Source organism: Mytilus californianus, unplaced genomic scaffold (genome assembly GCF_021869535.1).
Source record: "Mytilus californianus isolate M0D057914Y unplaced genomic scaffold, xbMytCali1.0.p SCAF_4, whole genome shotgun sequence".
Taxonomy (NCBI): domain Eukaryota; kingdom Metazoa; phylum Mollusca; class Bivalvia; order Mytilida; family Mytilidae; genus Mytilus; species Mytilus californianus.
In genome coordinates, this window is record NW_026262690.1 from 66,406,295 (window position 1) to 66,423,381 (window position 17,087).

Genomic DNA, 17,087 nt, shown 5'->3' on the forward strand with positions numbered 1-17,087 from the left:
TAAGGCGATACAACAACCCCAAAAAAAAACACAAGTGAAAGAATGAAAGATAAGTCCAATTTGTCAATTATGACGCCCCAAATGAGCAGAACAATTATGATATTTTTTGTTGATTGGAGAATAAAAATAAACTTAACTACACTAGTAATTTATAATACTTATATGAATTATATGAAAAGGGAGACAACAAATATAGCTAGTGTGAACAGTACAGATAGAAATTAGATACACCTTGAGGACGTTAGACCGACTGATGGGTGTATCTAATTTACACCAAGATATTATTGTCAATGCAGAATAGTAGTTTTCTATAATTTAGAAGAGGGTCTTTCGGCGATTTGATCATATGTTATTGAAAAGCATGATAAATGCAGGGTATCTTTTTCATTTAACGACATCTTGGTGAAAATAGTGTTGGAAGATCTGGAGGGTCACTAAAATCTTATTAACTAATTTGGCTCGTCTAGTCTCAATTAAAATAGTTAACAATGTTTTATAACCACATTGTAAAATATAGGACCTTTATTTGACATCAACCAATTACATTTTGGTCATCGAAAGATTTAAAATTATAGTAAATTTAGATAATATATCAGAAACAAAACCGGACCTCTTAGTTCTTAGTGATGGGCATTAAAGTAGAAAATTGATTTCATCTTCAACGACTTCATTGTCACAAGTTACATTTTTTTTGGTCTGAAAGAATAAAATTGTGACAGAGACATACAATGCATGTATTATATATTTCTGGTTGTGTTTACCCTTTCAAGTCTATTCAAGGTCAGGGGCACTACTTCTAAATTTGATTAACTCAAATAGGGTCTTACAATTTCAAGCCTATAAGTTCTTAATTTTTTTCCTTGCACCATATCAGGTTTATCATTATTTAATTGGTTAAACCATTAGTCCATTAATCATTTTAAAATAATGGGCTTCTGGTTAAACCAAATATTATCACATCACAAGTTAATTTTCGGTCTCTCTATGATAATTGATTTCATATTTGACTTGTAATTTAGCAAGTATGTTTGTGCAAGAATTAGTATAATAAGACTTACTTTATACAAATTATTGGTTATATATGATAGCCGGTGACGTTTCCGGATTTTTATCATTTCTGTTCAGTCGTTGACTTTTTTGCACCTGTAGTCTGGTTTCCTTGCGTGTATGCATTATTACTATTGTGCCTTACACTCTACTGGGAAAGTGCAAAACAAATTACCTGAAAATGGCGTCGACCGTTAGCGGGAGCACAGCTTTTACTACCCAAGCAGATCCAGACACAGGGACGTTCCAGCGACGCTTAGGCGATGTATCGACTTTCTTTTTTGATTCGGAGGAGGGGAAAATTCTTGGCAAAACTTTTAAACAATGGAGTAAGTTTTATGGAAGAAACAAATATTACACACTGACAATGATTCATTTCCGGATTCACCTGTTTGTTTACATTTGAATAAAATGCTTTTTTTTCCTGATAAAAAGTAGATTTTCATCACAATTATTTCATCTTATTCAATTATCACTAGAAGTCTATTGCCACAAATTTGTCATTTCACTGTTTATACTTGATTTATTGAAGATGGTATCAACACTAACCAACAGGTTGAATTGTGTGACCAATCACCCAAATTAGTTATAAGAACTGGTTTTGAAGATTTATATAACTGACCAATGATTTGATTAACTGTGTGCGATATAACAAAACTAATTGTGCTTTAAACTTTCATTTTGTTTGTGGGAAATATATATAGTAAAAAATTGAAACAATGAATATGTTATTAATTTCATGTACCAAAGTTCTGGATTTCCCTTCATCAGAAAAGCTCAAAGCAGAATATTTGAAAGCCAAAGATGCTCATAAGAACCGAAAGAGTTGAAGATCCTCCAACTCCACCAGCAGAGATATCAATCCAGTGCTGTAAAAACAAAAACAACATGTTATAAATTTCATGCATCAAAAGCATTATTAACATGATTAAAGAATGAAATACATAATGTAAATTACAGTGCATGGCGAAAGTTCAAGTACTCAACTTACAAAAATTGATCTTGTTTACCTTGATTATAACTAAAAGACAGTAGTGTTCATTATATACAAGTGTCTATACCATATGCCACTATTGTAATTATGTTTCAGTTTTTGGTGCCATATTTTACCTGACATTTTACGCTGGTATTATTGCTTTCATGCTTGCCTGTGGTGCTGTTGTCTACCAAACATTAAACTGGAATATGCCAAGACTTCAAGGACAAGACAGTCTACTACAGCAAAATCCATGTAAGTTTATGTTAAGTTGTACACCAGTTCAACTGGATAAATGTAGTGATTTCTTGTAAATTACCAAACTTTTATAAAAAAAGAAGCTTAGAGTACATTGTAAGTTATATGGGCAGTAAGTGAGGTGAATGTTCATGGGTCCATTTATTAAATTTATATAGATACATTGTAAAAGATTGAACAGAGATACATTTGTGGCTATATTAAAAGATTGAACAGAGATACATTTGTGGCTTTAAAAGATTGAACATACATATGTAGATACATTTGTGGCTATAAAAGATTGAACAGAGATACGTTTGTGGCTATAAAAGATTGAACAAGATACATTTGTGGCTATGTAAGATTGAACAGAGATACATTTGTGGCTATGTAAGATTGAACAGAGATACATTTGTGGCTATATAAGATTGAACGGAGATACATTTGTGGCTAACAGATTGAACAGAGATACATTTGTGGCTATAAAATATTGAACAGAGAAACATTTGTGGCTATGAAATGATAAAAGATTGAACAGAGATACATTTGTGGCTATAAAAAATTAAACAGAGATATATTTGTGGCTATAAAATATTGAACAGAGAAACATTTGTGGCTATAAAAGATTGAACAGAGATACATTTGTGACTATAAAAGATTGAACAGAGATACATTTGTGACTATAAAAGATTGAACAGAGATACATTTGTGACTATAAAAGATTGTACAGAGATACATTTGTGACTATAAAAGATTGAACAGAGATACATTTGTGACTATAAAAGATTGAACAGAGATAGCTTTTAAATATATCTTTCTTAGAGTAAAATACCAAAACAATGTAAGAAAAAGAACAGAGGTTAACCCAACACCTGATTTCTTAATTGTAGCAGTGTTACAATTAATGAAAAGAATGTATGGCATTTTCTTTATATTCACAGCACTAGGTTTCCGTCCTGTCCCAAGTGTTGACATGACATTAATAAGGTTCATCAAGGCAGATCCAACGTCATATTCACCCCTGACAGACAACTTGGAGGCATATTTACAATGTAAGTACATGTACTAAATAAGTTAACTGATACAGAATTGTACATGAATTACTTTTCAATGAAATATACCATTAAATGTAAACAATTTTATAAAGCAAGATAAATATAAATTTGACCACATCACCTTGTTAATAACAAGATTTATGTATCCACTCGAGGAAGTTAACTTTTCGAACTTTAAAATGTGAGGTTAAACGAACATTTTAAAATATTAAGATTTAACTATCAAGAGTGGACGAATATTGAATTTAACAGTTTAAAGTTGTAGAATCTGTTTCTGGAAAATTTAATGGAAATTCAAAATGCTAGGTGCTATGCTCCAAAAAAATATCAAAATGATCAGAACCATTTTTAGATGCATACAGAATCAGAGAAAATGTAAAACAACACAGATAAAATGACTATAGATTAAATAAAAACTTGATAAGTGTTGCCAACATCTCTGACCATATGCAGTATTTAGTATTGATATTTGAAAAAAAATATTCATATATAATCAGAAGTGTAAGAAAAAAACTAATTATCAAATGAACATGATTCTGTGGACTTTTAGGGGAAATGAAAAATATTGAACATATTCAAAGACCTTGTGACATGAAAATAGCAGTAAAAGAAACAAAATTTTTCTTGGCTTTTATAGAAGGGAATGATTTTATGAAAATTGAAGGTGTGTATTAATCTGACAAAAATAGAGGACCCTGAAAGGTCTTTAAAACAGAAAGTTTAATGCAGCTTTTCAGATTTTTCAGATCCTTGTAAGCAAAACTTGGACACAGAAACTGTATTTTAAGCAGATTGTCATTTAGAGTAAATGCATTATATATATATATATAAACAAATCCTATGACTTATTTTAGTTTATGAAAATCAAAACCAAGTAACTGATACAGGAGTTATGGTAGATTGTAAAACATACAACAAAAGACGACCACAAACAGAATGGGACAAAGCATGTAGATATGAACTTAACAATCTTGGTCCAGATTGTATTAAACAACAAGCATTTGGAATGGATGATGGAATGCCTTGTATTTTATTAAAGTTAAACAGGGTAATTGTAATAATATTTTCTTATTAGAGTACTGGTAGTGATATTTTAATGGCATGGTATGCAGGGACTAAACTTAACGCATGCCCAAGTCGACCAGATTTTTTGGCTGGGCAAATTTATTTTATCATCCTAATGGCCCAGCTGGCAACTGTAAAACGTTTTGCAGTGAATCCCATTTCTACCCTTTTCCCACGATAAAAACAAAAACTTTTCCCAAATGGAAACCTGATTGTCTAATCAAAGTGGAAAAATGGGAAAGAGAGAATTTCCAGAAACCAGTAAGTTCATTTAATAACCAACTACCTGTCGGACAACTAAGTTTCGATGTGAAGTCATGATTTAACATATACCCCTTCTCTAAACACATGTTCTTATCTCTCTTTTAAAGCTTCTACGATTATTTCATTATTGTTAAGTGTTTTCGTCTAAACTGTTAAATCTGCATTGCTTCAGAGATGCATTCCAGTTGTCCAAGGAGGCATTACAAGTCTGTATTTTACGATAACTTGTCCACACAAAGCTATTTACAAAATCTACCATGTAAAAAATAAACACAAAATCTCGTAAATAAATATCAAAATATCTAGTTTGCTATCCAATCTTCATTAAAAAGTAATTGAATAATATTTTATCAACGCTATTAGGGGATGGCTTGGATTTAAAAAAGCATTTAATGATTCATAGAAACAGTCATATTGTCAAAATGGCAACAGGAAGTTCAAATTGAAGGGAGAAAATTTTGGTAGGAAATGTGTTAAAATCCGTATTTCAAATCTTATGATATTATTCTGGTGGCAATAATTCAAATATAAAGTTATCACACATGATCTTTACCAAGACATAGGATAACCTAAAAAGGCTTCATTAGTACATAAAAAGTACATTGCAGTTTTATTGTATTAGTATAAAAATTGGTTGGGCCCCTAACATTTCAACTGGGCCCCTGAAAAAAAAATTTGGGGGCCCAGTTGGCACCTGGAGAAAAACAGATTAGTCCCTGGTTTGCCTTCTAAGTTTAAAATGAATAAGTTTCCTGTGTCAACAATATATGGATACATTATTGCTATCTTTTAAAATTTTACTTTGATATTTTTTGTGATAATTTCCATATCACTCTACTCAAGTGATATGGGTTTTTCTTAGTTGCGTAGAAAGAAAATATGATGTAACGAGCCTACAAATTGCCGTTGCCTAGGAAAACAGCCATAAATAGATTATCAATAGTCTTTCAAACTAGAGGATGTTTCTCTGCTACATCTCAGATTGTGCTGTTTCCCTGAGATTGTATCTGAGAAAAACCCTCTTGTTTGAAAAACCATCAATAATCTCTAATTTAATTGAAGTTCTTCCTTACATGATACTGTAGGTTATTATCTTCTTTCATGGTGATAATCTAAACATTGCTATGGAAGGGAAATATCTAGTTTGATGTGATGTTGCTCCACACAATATAAAACCTTGTTTATCTTGTTTGCTGTGATCTCTCAACATAAAACGTCACATTGTGACTCCCAGGTATTGATATGCAGAAAACCTGACATTCAGTTGAGGGGCGGAAGGACAAATTTTTTGGGATGTTGGGACTGAGTCTTTATTTTTGCAAGAATTCAGGATTGGGTGTTTTTTGAATTTGGGATTTACACTTATTGGGACTCAGGGGGAAATGATGATTATTTTTTCAGAATCCGGGAAAGAATGTTTTATTATTTTCAGGAATTAGGGATGACACCCTCTCCTACCGCTCCTCTCAGTTCATCCAAAATCTACTACAAACATTGAAGAGCTGATAAGGAATCAGAGATACATGTATGCATGAGAGAGATGAATTCCTTAATTTAAGTTTTATAGCTGCAAGTTTCAACAAAACAATATCCATATCTTCATGCCAGCACTGAAGTACTAATTTAAGTAACTAGACTTGTGATATTCTCCAGAAGAGATATCAACCTAGTGGAAGTTATGATAATAAATGGTACCAATTTTACTGTGCCGGATGCATATTTCAACAATTTATGTCTATTCAGTGGTATGTAAGCCGTGATAAAATTGAGAATAAATAAAAACAAATCTACAGGCATGGATTAAGGAATTAGAGAACTATTTTGTATGCACCTTCATATTATTATACCTGCAGTATATTCTATATTTAGTAAAGAACAAAAGTCATCTAATCAGCAATCTTTTTTTCCTTAGGTTTTTGATTGGCACCCTGAGGATTATCACAATGGTACTGAAATTCCAGCAGAGATTCAAGACACTTATGCCCCATACAATGTTCACCTGAAATGTTTTGGTGTGGTAAGTGATATGCATTATTTACAACATTTTATTAATTCCTTTGGAAGTTAATTATCTGGTACAAGATCTAACAAAATTACATTGTGATATGTATTTGCTAATCATTAAAATTTTTCCATTCAGGAATGATTCTTTTGTCTTTTTACACATGATTTATGCTTATCATTCAGATGGTTCCATTTAAGAAGGATTCTTTTGTCTTTTTACACATGATTTATGCTGATCCATAGTTAATTGGGCATTCCTTATAATAAGGGGCATTTTGTTTATCTGTATGTGCGTCTGTCTATCCTTTGGTTTGTCTGTCCCATAAAAGGTTAAAGTTTTGGTTTACAGTAGTTCACCATGAAGTTGTGGTCACATCAACTTGAAACTACACATTTTCTTTATGATGTGATCTCTTAATAATATATGTCAAATTAGTGTTTTGTCTCTCGGTTTTTAGTGAAAAATTTGATAGTGTGAGCTGGGCATGGTGTCACATATTATTTCTGTAAGTAATAATTTCCAGAACTATGGATCCATCCTTGATACATGTAGATTTTTATCACATACCACTGGAATTTTCTGCAGTTTCTTTTCAAATTGGACGCTAAAACATTTTGAATATATGTTGAGCATTAACTTATTTTTTATATGGTTGTGAGGAAAACAAACAAAAGCCTAAAATAATACAAGACTGAAGGAACTAAACATGTAGAAAGTCCTAAAATCTTGTGCCAAAGATAGAATGAAGTCTTTGCCTAAATAGTAGTTTTATATTTAATGGCTAACATATTCTGAAGGTTTTAATACAAATATTGTGTATTACTTTGTAACAATGTAAGAAATTATCAAGGCCCAACAAAAACCATAAGTAAAAGAAAGATAGACAACATCAAGGAAAAAAATAGAAATTAAAGGCAGACAATAGTTCACAAAACACAACACTGAAAACAAAAGATTAAGCAGAATAAAGCCCAGCATCAAAACTGGATTTTTTTTCAACATACAGAGTTAGGCTTCTTTTGTTGTGTATATCCAATAGTTATATTGTAATTGTATCAGAAATATTTTCACTTACTGCACTGGTTTATTTCCACAGACACCAGCTGATCAGGACAACATTGGTGACTTTGAATACCATCCCCCAGAAGGTTTCCACTTCAAGTATTTTCCATTTCGTAATCAGCAAGGATACAGATCACCCTTGGTATTTGTCCGCTTTATGAACCCAGCACCAAATATACTGATAATGGTAGAATGCAGAGCTTATGCCAAAAACATTAGACAAAATAGTGTAGAGCGAGCCGGAGTTGTGAGATTTGAATTACTTGTTGACTAAAATCATGATAGCGCAATGCAATTAAGCAAGTTATCAGTGCTTTATTGGGTGGGACATTCAACATTCCATAAACTTTGCATATTTGGATAGATACATTTTTTCAACAGAATTGTTAGTGATTTGTATTTAATCATGTCTTCCATCTGTAATCTTGTGAGGAGCATATACTGGTAGGGTTTGTCAAATCTTTCTTTGTGTTCGATGTAGCTTTTTGTTTTGGTCTTAGTGGGAGATTTGAAAAGGTATTTTTAAAAGTGATATAATGCATCAGCATCACTAATTATTGCTTTTTTTTAAATATTTAACTGAAGTAAACTAATTTTGTTAGGAATATATCTATCTGAAGTTATTCTCATTAATTTTTTACCCCATTTTTTTTTCACTGGGTGGTATTGCGGTATAAAATCATTAGTTATAAAAATGTATTCTCAGATCGGTTTAGAAATAATAAGATATGTCTTTCTTAATGACAGGACTTAAATATCTTATACTGATTTCTCAGGTAATTATTTAAGTTATGCCATAATGGTAATTAACTGTTTTCATTAAGTAAAATATGTATTCTGAATCATCATACAAGATATCCCCATTCCATCCTGTTCTCACTTGGGTGAAAGTTGCCGATTTGTGTAATTGATACACGTTTATGTACAAAACTTTCCATGTAATGTAAATAAATTTATACATAAATTTTATATCATATGATTAGAGAAATATTCATATGTATTAAATGATTGTTTTGTAAGTTTTATACCAGTTGTCTTTCTTTTTTATGGTTGTGTAATTAATATTTACATTTAAAATTTCAAAAAACTATAAAGAAGAAATGAGGGGTACCTTGATCTGATTTTTTTAAGAAATCGTTTTACAATTTAACATATAAAAGTTTATAGAAAATCGTTTTTCACTTGCAACAAGTTGTTTTTATTATATTTACATATCAAAGACTTTTTGACCAACATTGATGTTAATTTTTAATTTGACAGATTTCAAATATGTGTGGAGGACTGCTTCTACTATTTATCTTATTTAATCTTGGTTCATCAACATTTTGCTTCTTCTTTTTGTCGAGCGTTTCGACTTTTGTTGAAAAAGTGAGACATAGCGATCCTACATTCCGTCGTTGTCGTCGGCGGCGGCGTCCACAAATATTCACTCTGTGGTTAAAGTTTTTGAAATTTTAATAACTTTCTTAAACTATCCTGGATTTCTACCAAACTTGGACAGGAGCTTGTTTATGATCATAAGATAATATCCAAAAGCAAATTTTGTAAAAACAAATTCAATTTTTTCCGTATTTTACTTATAAATGGACTTAGTTTTTCTGCCAGGAAACATTACATTCACTCTGTGGTTAAAGTTTTTGAAATTTTAATAACTTTCTTCAACTCTCCTGGATTTCTACCAAACTTGGAAAGAAGCTTGTTTATGTTCATAAGATAGTATCCAGAAGTAAATTTTGTAAAAAAAAATAAATTTTTCAGTATTTTACTTATAAATGGACTTAGTTTTTCTGCCAGTTAACATTACATTCACTCTGTGGTTAAAGTTTTTAAAATTTTAACAACTTTTTTAAACTATCTTGGATTTGTACCAAACTTGGACAGAAGCTTGTTTATGATTAAAAGCTAGTATCTAGAAGGATATTTTGTTAAAATTTTGTTCCATTTTTTCCTTATTTTACTTATAAATGGACTTAGTTTTTCTTCCAGTTAACATTACATACAGTCTACAGTTTAAGTTTTTAAAACATTTATTAGATTCATAAACTATCCTGGATTTTTACCAAACATGGCCAGAAGCTACTTACAACTGAAAGATAGTATAGAGAGGAATATTTTTATTAATTTTTTTCCTCATTTTTGTTGAGCCTGCGATTAACAGCAAAAGTAGGGGAGACACTGGGTTCTGCGGAACCCTTATGAATTTTTTTATATAACGTTTAGGTTAATGAATCTTAATGTATACATATATTATAATAGTTCTACAATATGTTTCCAGTAAGGATAATAAGTCACCCTATCAGAAACTGTTTTTGTGTAGCTTCTTAAGAAGAAGGTACACAGTTATAGCTATCCACTTTCTGCTTCATCACCATACTTTTATTAATCTGCGACTCCTCCTTCACCAACTATTTTAAAATTATGAAATCTTATATTTATAACTTTTATAATTACAATTTTTAATTTTTCACAGTTAAAATCTAAGGTCAGTTAAACTTATAAGCACAAGTGTGTGTTGTCTGGTCCTTGAGTTTATTTTTAAATGTAGAAGTAAGATGTCCTAAACTAACCATGTCGAGATTTTTCTTGAGCATTGTACATGTATGTTTGTGCCATAGCTTCAGTATGACAGTACAGTACCTTGGTTAAATGTTGTGAATAAAATATACATTCCATTTGTTTATCAATTGTTGAATACCATAAATTATACAAATTACAAGATTTATTGTTATTTATTGTAATTTTTGTTATCATGGACATTATTTGTAATATGGAAGTTTATTTTGACAGTCAGAAATCTATAATCTCTATCAATCATGGTAATAACCTAAGAACTGCCTTTTATATTTTGTCTTTATTTTGATTGAAAATATGCTAACTGATGTAGATTTTTGTCTCAATATTTTTCAGATTTTAGATTTTTGTCTCAATATTTTTCAGAGTTTAAGGAAAATTTTCATTTTAGTATTTTACTTTCAACAATAATTCAATAACACCATGTAGTGTAAAATACGTGCAAGTATATAATGTCTTAAGAAAAAAAAATTGGAAACGTTAGATATCCTTAATCCTGACAGGGTAGTGCTAGAGAAGGACAAGTTTTGGACAAAAGTAGTCAAGAATTTATCTATTTTGTATTTATTATGACTACACTTTTGACTCTTTAAAGTAGATTGATACTAATACTTATAAATATATATTTCCATGTAAAAAGGTGGTTTTGTTTTACTTGTTATCAAGAAACAAAACAAGAGTTTTCCCCCTTTGATTTGTATGGAAGGAATCATTGCATATTGATTGTTCTTATGTGCAAAAGAGAAAACAACATTATTTATGTATGTAGATTTTTTGTTGGAAAATAAACAAGCGTGAGAGTATCCATTTCTATACTGTTGACATTCATCGGAACAGAGAAAGTGGAAATACCCTTACACTTTTTTTTTTACCTCAAACAAAACTAGGAACAGGTAATTGTACATATTCTTGAAGCTTTATAACTTGTACATAGCATATTTCATCAATGTATATTAATCAAAACAAATACAGCCAAGTAAAAGATTTTTTATTCATAGCAATTATATTTTTTATCAATATGTAAATAAAATCACTTATCAGTATGAGTTGTCATTGATTTGTTTCCATACCTAATCAAAGTGAAAGTAAAAAATGTTTAAAGAATGTACGGTCTAGTTTTCCATAGTTTTTTAGATCAACTTCCCCAACGTTAATGTCAACTTTGGCCATAATTTTTTTTCTGGTTCATTATAAGTATCTCTGAACCTATGCCATGATTGATTAAAAGACTTGACCACCAGATGATATTTGAGTTTGTTTTTGTTATTTTCAATTTCTTACCAGTTCAAAATGTAAGATCAGATCTCAGAAAGCTTTTCTTCAAAATTCATGACTTGATGACCCTTTACAATGGTTCCTCGAAAGAACATTAGATGAAAAGTATGGCCATGATAGGCAGTTCTAGAATTTTTTCTTCAATTTTATTAATTTTTTTTTCATTCACTGAGAGAATATCCACAAAAGAGTGCTGCTTTGTGTCAATACAGTACTATATGATGATACTTAGTCCCATTGAAGGCTATTGGAAATCATAGTTTCATAATCTTTGAAGGCGATGTCAACCTCTGTAACTGCCTCAATGGACTGAAATTAAAATTTCAAATCAGCATGTCTGTCTAGTTTCTTTGTATCACTTTAACATGTGATTGTCCTGAATATGCATGTAATATTTGTTGCTGGACATTAAGCCACCATTAATCAATCATATCATGAAATGTACCTTAGTTGTCTCATTGTAGTGTGTTGGTCCTCACAGCATAGGATCAATCATGTTTCAAACCAAAAACTAATATTGATATTGATTTCTTCACTAAGCGTGCATGTATTTAGAGTAAGAACAAAAACCTTTTAGTTTTCAGACAGAATAAAGTATGTGTAGGATGACATGTCTCAATGTCAGCTTTTGCACAGCATCTTGGTCAGTGTATTTTTTTTTTGGATGTTAACATCTTCTTATCCTTGATATTTTTATAAAATTTGTCACTGGACATTCAGTACCTCAACAATTAATCCAAAGATGAATGATGAAAAGAGTGGAGGTGATGTATTGTATACAAAATAAGCTCAATTTAGAAAATCATCATACCATCAGAAACTCCTTAGACACGTGACAACTGTGTGTCCCAATTACCTCAGAAGTTATCATGCAACATTAATGTATAACTTTATACAATACATGTACAATATTTTTACTAAAACAATAAAGGGCCCATTGAATTGAAGGCATGATTATAAACATGACAGTACATCAACTTGTGAATATGACAGCAGATACAGTAGATAATATTGACCTAAAGAAAAATGCCTTTAATTTTTATCAACAAAAAAGTGATACAAAATACATTCAGAATTTTACCAAACACTGGTTATATCCCTTTGAACAGCAACTTTTGTTTAATTTTGTCCATATGCGTTGTAGCATTAGATGTATGATAATCTTTTTCCAAAAATACACCACACCAGACACATTATGTATATGATGTTTAATAAAAAAATTTAGATTAATACTAGTACTATAAAGCAGGTGACTAACCGCTGCATGGTTGGATATAATTGTAAAGGTACCTGCATGGACATGACGGTTGGAATTTTGAGCTACAGTAAGTTTGGAGTAGTATGTTGTAACTTATGATTGGCATTACTGACAGATTCTATAGAAACCTAGATAAGCTAGATAGGTCTGATTTTTTTTAAAGGATGGAATGAAATGCTGTTTCTAATAATACAGAAAAATATTTGCAAGGAGTGGCACAAAATTCAACCAAAATCGTCAAGGACAATTATAAAAGTCCAACAAATAAACAACGTTTGTTTTATAAACTTTAAACTAAATTGTGTATTGTATATACATAAACTTCAAAAATCCATACAAACAACGGCACATTGCCGGCGGCTCATCTGCATGTTCTTCAAAGGAATTGTCCGTTAAATTAACTGAAAGAGGGATTACAGACATTATGTGATACTGTTTACTCTCGTAGTGGCATTAATTGTATGTGGATTCTTTAAAAGAACTCAAAAGACTTTTTAAATCTCGGTCATTCTCTGAAATAAATTCTATTAAAACCCTCGATTTTCCAACCCTTACACCACCATACAGATTCAAAAATTGAAAATACTGTCTTAAAGAGTAATCTATATATAAAAAAAATTGACATTGATCTCCATTAAAATGGTACAATACGCTACAAATTTATTGTTTTGGGATTGAATTCTGCATATTTTATTAAAAAATTAGCCCGAAAATAAATCGTGCTACACCGAAGAATAAGTGATCAGTATATATATATAGCTGGAGTTTTGCATTGACGACATATTTGTTTAATTTGGAGGTAGAATTTTCCAACAGGTTTTCGGCATTCCTATTGGAACCAATTGTGCACCTGTCCTGGCCGACAATTTCTAATTTTCATTGGGTCAAAGTTCCTTCAAACACTTGTAAAAACAAAAAGATCAAAGAAGCTAGATCATTTAATTTCACATACATATATATTGACGATGTTCTGTTAGCAATCAAAACTTTTCTGATTTGGTCCCGTCAATATATTCTCCTGAACTAGAGATTATTATAAGAAACCACAGATACAGCTTCCTCCTCCTCATTTCTAAACATATACCCCGAATTTGACTACAGCGATCATAAAAGAAAAAAACAAATCTATGACAAAATTTTCAAATTTTAATTTTTTTCTCACTTAAGCAGCAATATACCAACTTCACACTAGTATGGAATATACATTTTCTCAACTCATACGATATTCAAGAGCTTGCAACTGCTACTCAGACTTCATCGGTGTTTGAGCAAATAATTAACGAGCCTTAGGGCTTTGTCAAAGAACACCTCATCCTTTTTTCTCAAAAAGTTCATCATAAAGTACCAAAACCTAAAAGATAAATATTCAGTGTCTACTTCGAATATAATAAATGGTCTTGAGTTATAGATTTTAGGTGCTTATCTTTTTGTTTACTGCATGTACAGTTTTCTTTTTGTTTGTCTTTGTGCTATTATATTTCCTTTGTTAGTACGACTGTTGATGTGACTCGGTATTTATGCATCCAGCTATCGGGTTTTTTTTGGCTTTGAGTGTTCCTGGTGCAGGTGGGTCCAGACGCGTGATTCAGACTGTATCGAGACATTGTATACTACATATACTGTGTATGTACTATCAACAACAAAAACGTGTTTGTTGGCGTCTATGTCAAATTTACTTAAACAACAACATTTTTGTTGGCTTCTTTGTTATATTTATTAGTATGATTGTTTGAATTTTGTAGTCAGTTGTTTTATATGTCTGTGATGTATGTTTACACTGGGACATAATATATTGACCCAGGTTTACACAGTTTTGGCTGCTGGATCCAAATTATCGTCACATCAACCTATTATGTTTGTTTGGGTTGCTCATCCAATTTTATCAATATAACGGGCCAAAAAAGAACTGTCATACGAGTGGGAGGTTTAGGTTGTTAACCCACCATTTTCTTTGGAAAATACTTAGCTGTTCCAAGTTTGGTATATGACAGTTCAAGTTGTTTTCCATTCTTTCCGTTGGTTGATAAAGCCTAACGTTTGATTTTGTCAGTTTTTATGGACTTTCTCTTTTTGAATTTACCTTGGAGTAAGTTTTTTGTTGTTGTTGATACTTTGAAATTTTGTATGTGGTTTCCAACAAAGTGTGATTTTCCACTATACTTAAAATTGTGTGTCATTTTCTTTTTTGAAGAAGCATTAGAATATTGAAAAATAATTTGTCTTGTGGTCTTGAAGTGTGAAGCGAATATAAATTCACTTGCATGGACAAAGATCAAGGTTAAAGAATCAATCAATTGACTGACTTGGTCAAATTTTTGGTTTCCGACCACTCGACACAAATTTTCAGCAGACTTTACAGTCTTCAACACCAAAAATAGTACCAACCAAATGAAATTTAAAATTGTTCGTCAATGAATTTAGAAATTATTAAGAAACTAAGGTTCCAACTCCCTCTAGGTATATGGTTTCTCAACTTTTCAAGTATTTATACATCTTTGGATGTCAACTTTTCGGTTTTGATCGTTCCTGATGAAGGTTACTACGGAAAAGCGCTACGGACGCTTGAAACTTATAAAGTGATGTTTTTATTTTTTAACTCATATTTCTAGTGTATCAGTGTGTGGTGGGGAGGGTGATCCGTTGTCAGTTTCCATTGCACATGAATAAATTGAAGGCAGAGACCTATGCATCCTGTCTAAACTGTTTACTTATAATTTGGCATTGCACAAGGTCAAAAACTATTTATGACGACTTTACACTAAAAACGTTGGATGTCACGGTACTGATGGATATTTTTGTCTGGGAGAACATAATTTATTTATTAGTTATATTTGGCTTTGAATTAGTTTTCAGTAACTGCGAGTACTGTTATTTCAGTGCTTTGTGTCTATTATGTAAACTATACAGTTGTTTTTGTGGGTCGTATCAATCTTTTGATAAGGCCAATTGAAACTAATTTTTACAGTTTATTCTTTAATAAGCTATTATGCCTTTGTGTCAGGTAAGGGGAGGGGTTGAGCTCTCACACACATGTTTAACCCCGTCATAGTCTATATGTGCCTGTTCTAAGTCGGGAGTCTGTAGTTCAGTAGTTGTCGTTGGTTCATGTCTGTCATATTTGTTTTTCGTACATTGTTTTGTTATAAATAATACCGTTAGTTTTCTAGTTTGTATTTTGTGACATTTTATTTACGTCGGGGCCTTTAATTACTAGCCGACTATGTGAGCCTGTAATTCAGTGGTTGTCGTTTGTTGCTGTATATCATATTTGTTTTTCGTTCATTATTTTGTACATAAATCAGGCCGTTAGTTTTCTCGTTTGAATTGTTTTACATTTGTCATTTCGGGGCCTTTTATAGCTGACTTTGCGGTATGGATTTTACTCATTGTTGAAGGCCGTACGGTGACCTATAGTTGTTAATTTCTGTGTCATTTGGTCTCTTGTGGAGAGTTGTCACATTGGCAATCATACCACATTTACTTATTTGTATATATACGGTATGGGTTTAATTTTTCTCATTGTTGAAGGTCGTACGGTGGCCTATTATTGCTAACATCCATTTCATTTGAACTCTGGTGTAAGTTTTCTGTTCAAGTTAGTTTGATAGGAACTATATACTTATGATATATATATAGACAATGATATTTTCTATAAAGTTGCATTTCTATCACTACATCTCATTTTGTCGACCATTTCGTGCCCCCCCCCCGGTCATGGTCCAGCAACTTTGAATTACTAAGCAATGTTGCTGTCCATCAGATTGTCTTTGTCTGAATTTTTCTGCCGACAGGCGAGACATATCTCTGTGTCAACAGTTTATTATCATACCGCATTTCATTATTTCATCATACCGCATCTCATTATTTCATCATACCACATCTCCTCATTTTTATCATACCACATCTCCTTATTAATATACTGAGGGAAAGTGCAGGTAAAGTTTCTGAAAATTCCCCGACGGATATTTACAACATGGTTTTCGGGATTTATAAAGATTACATAAACTGCTTCTCAGTCATTGAGGATAGATACATTTGAATCTAATTGGGATCCATACATTTCAACTTGAGTTGAACAAAGAAATTGTCGAAATATTCTTTATTTTAGAATTTGGACTGACAAAATGTATACTAATACAGTTATATTAAAACCAGAGACACACATCTCTGATAAAACTAAAATCATAACATTCATTTTTGTCAAGTTATTGTTCACATAACATTCATTTTTGTCAAGTTATTGTTCACATAAATGACTTGTCTGTCTTTTTC

At 31.4% G+C, this 17,087-nt stretch overlaps 1 protein-coding gene across 1 annotated transcript; it reads left to right on the plus strand.

Moving 5' to 3' along the window:
- The first annotated feature begins 281 nt into the window (after positions 1-281).
- LOC127738375 (sodium/potassium-transporting ATPase subunit beta-1-like) lies at positions 282-11,325 on the plus strand. Its single transcript, XM_052249589.1, has 6 exons — positions 282-1,376; positions 2,138-2,278; positions 3,202-3,312; positions 4,170-4,363; positions 6,557-6,661; positions 7,746-11,325. Exons 1-6 carry the CDS (start codon positions 1,229-1,231, stop codon positions 7,983-7,985), a joined length of 939 nt encoding a protein of 312 aa, XP_052105549.1. The 5' UTR covers positions 282-1,228; the 3' UTR covers positions 7,986-11,325.
- Positions 11,326-17,087: the final 5,762 nt, after the last annotated feature.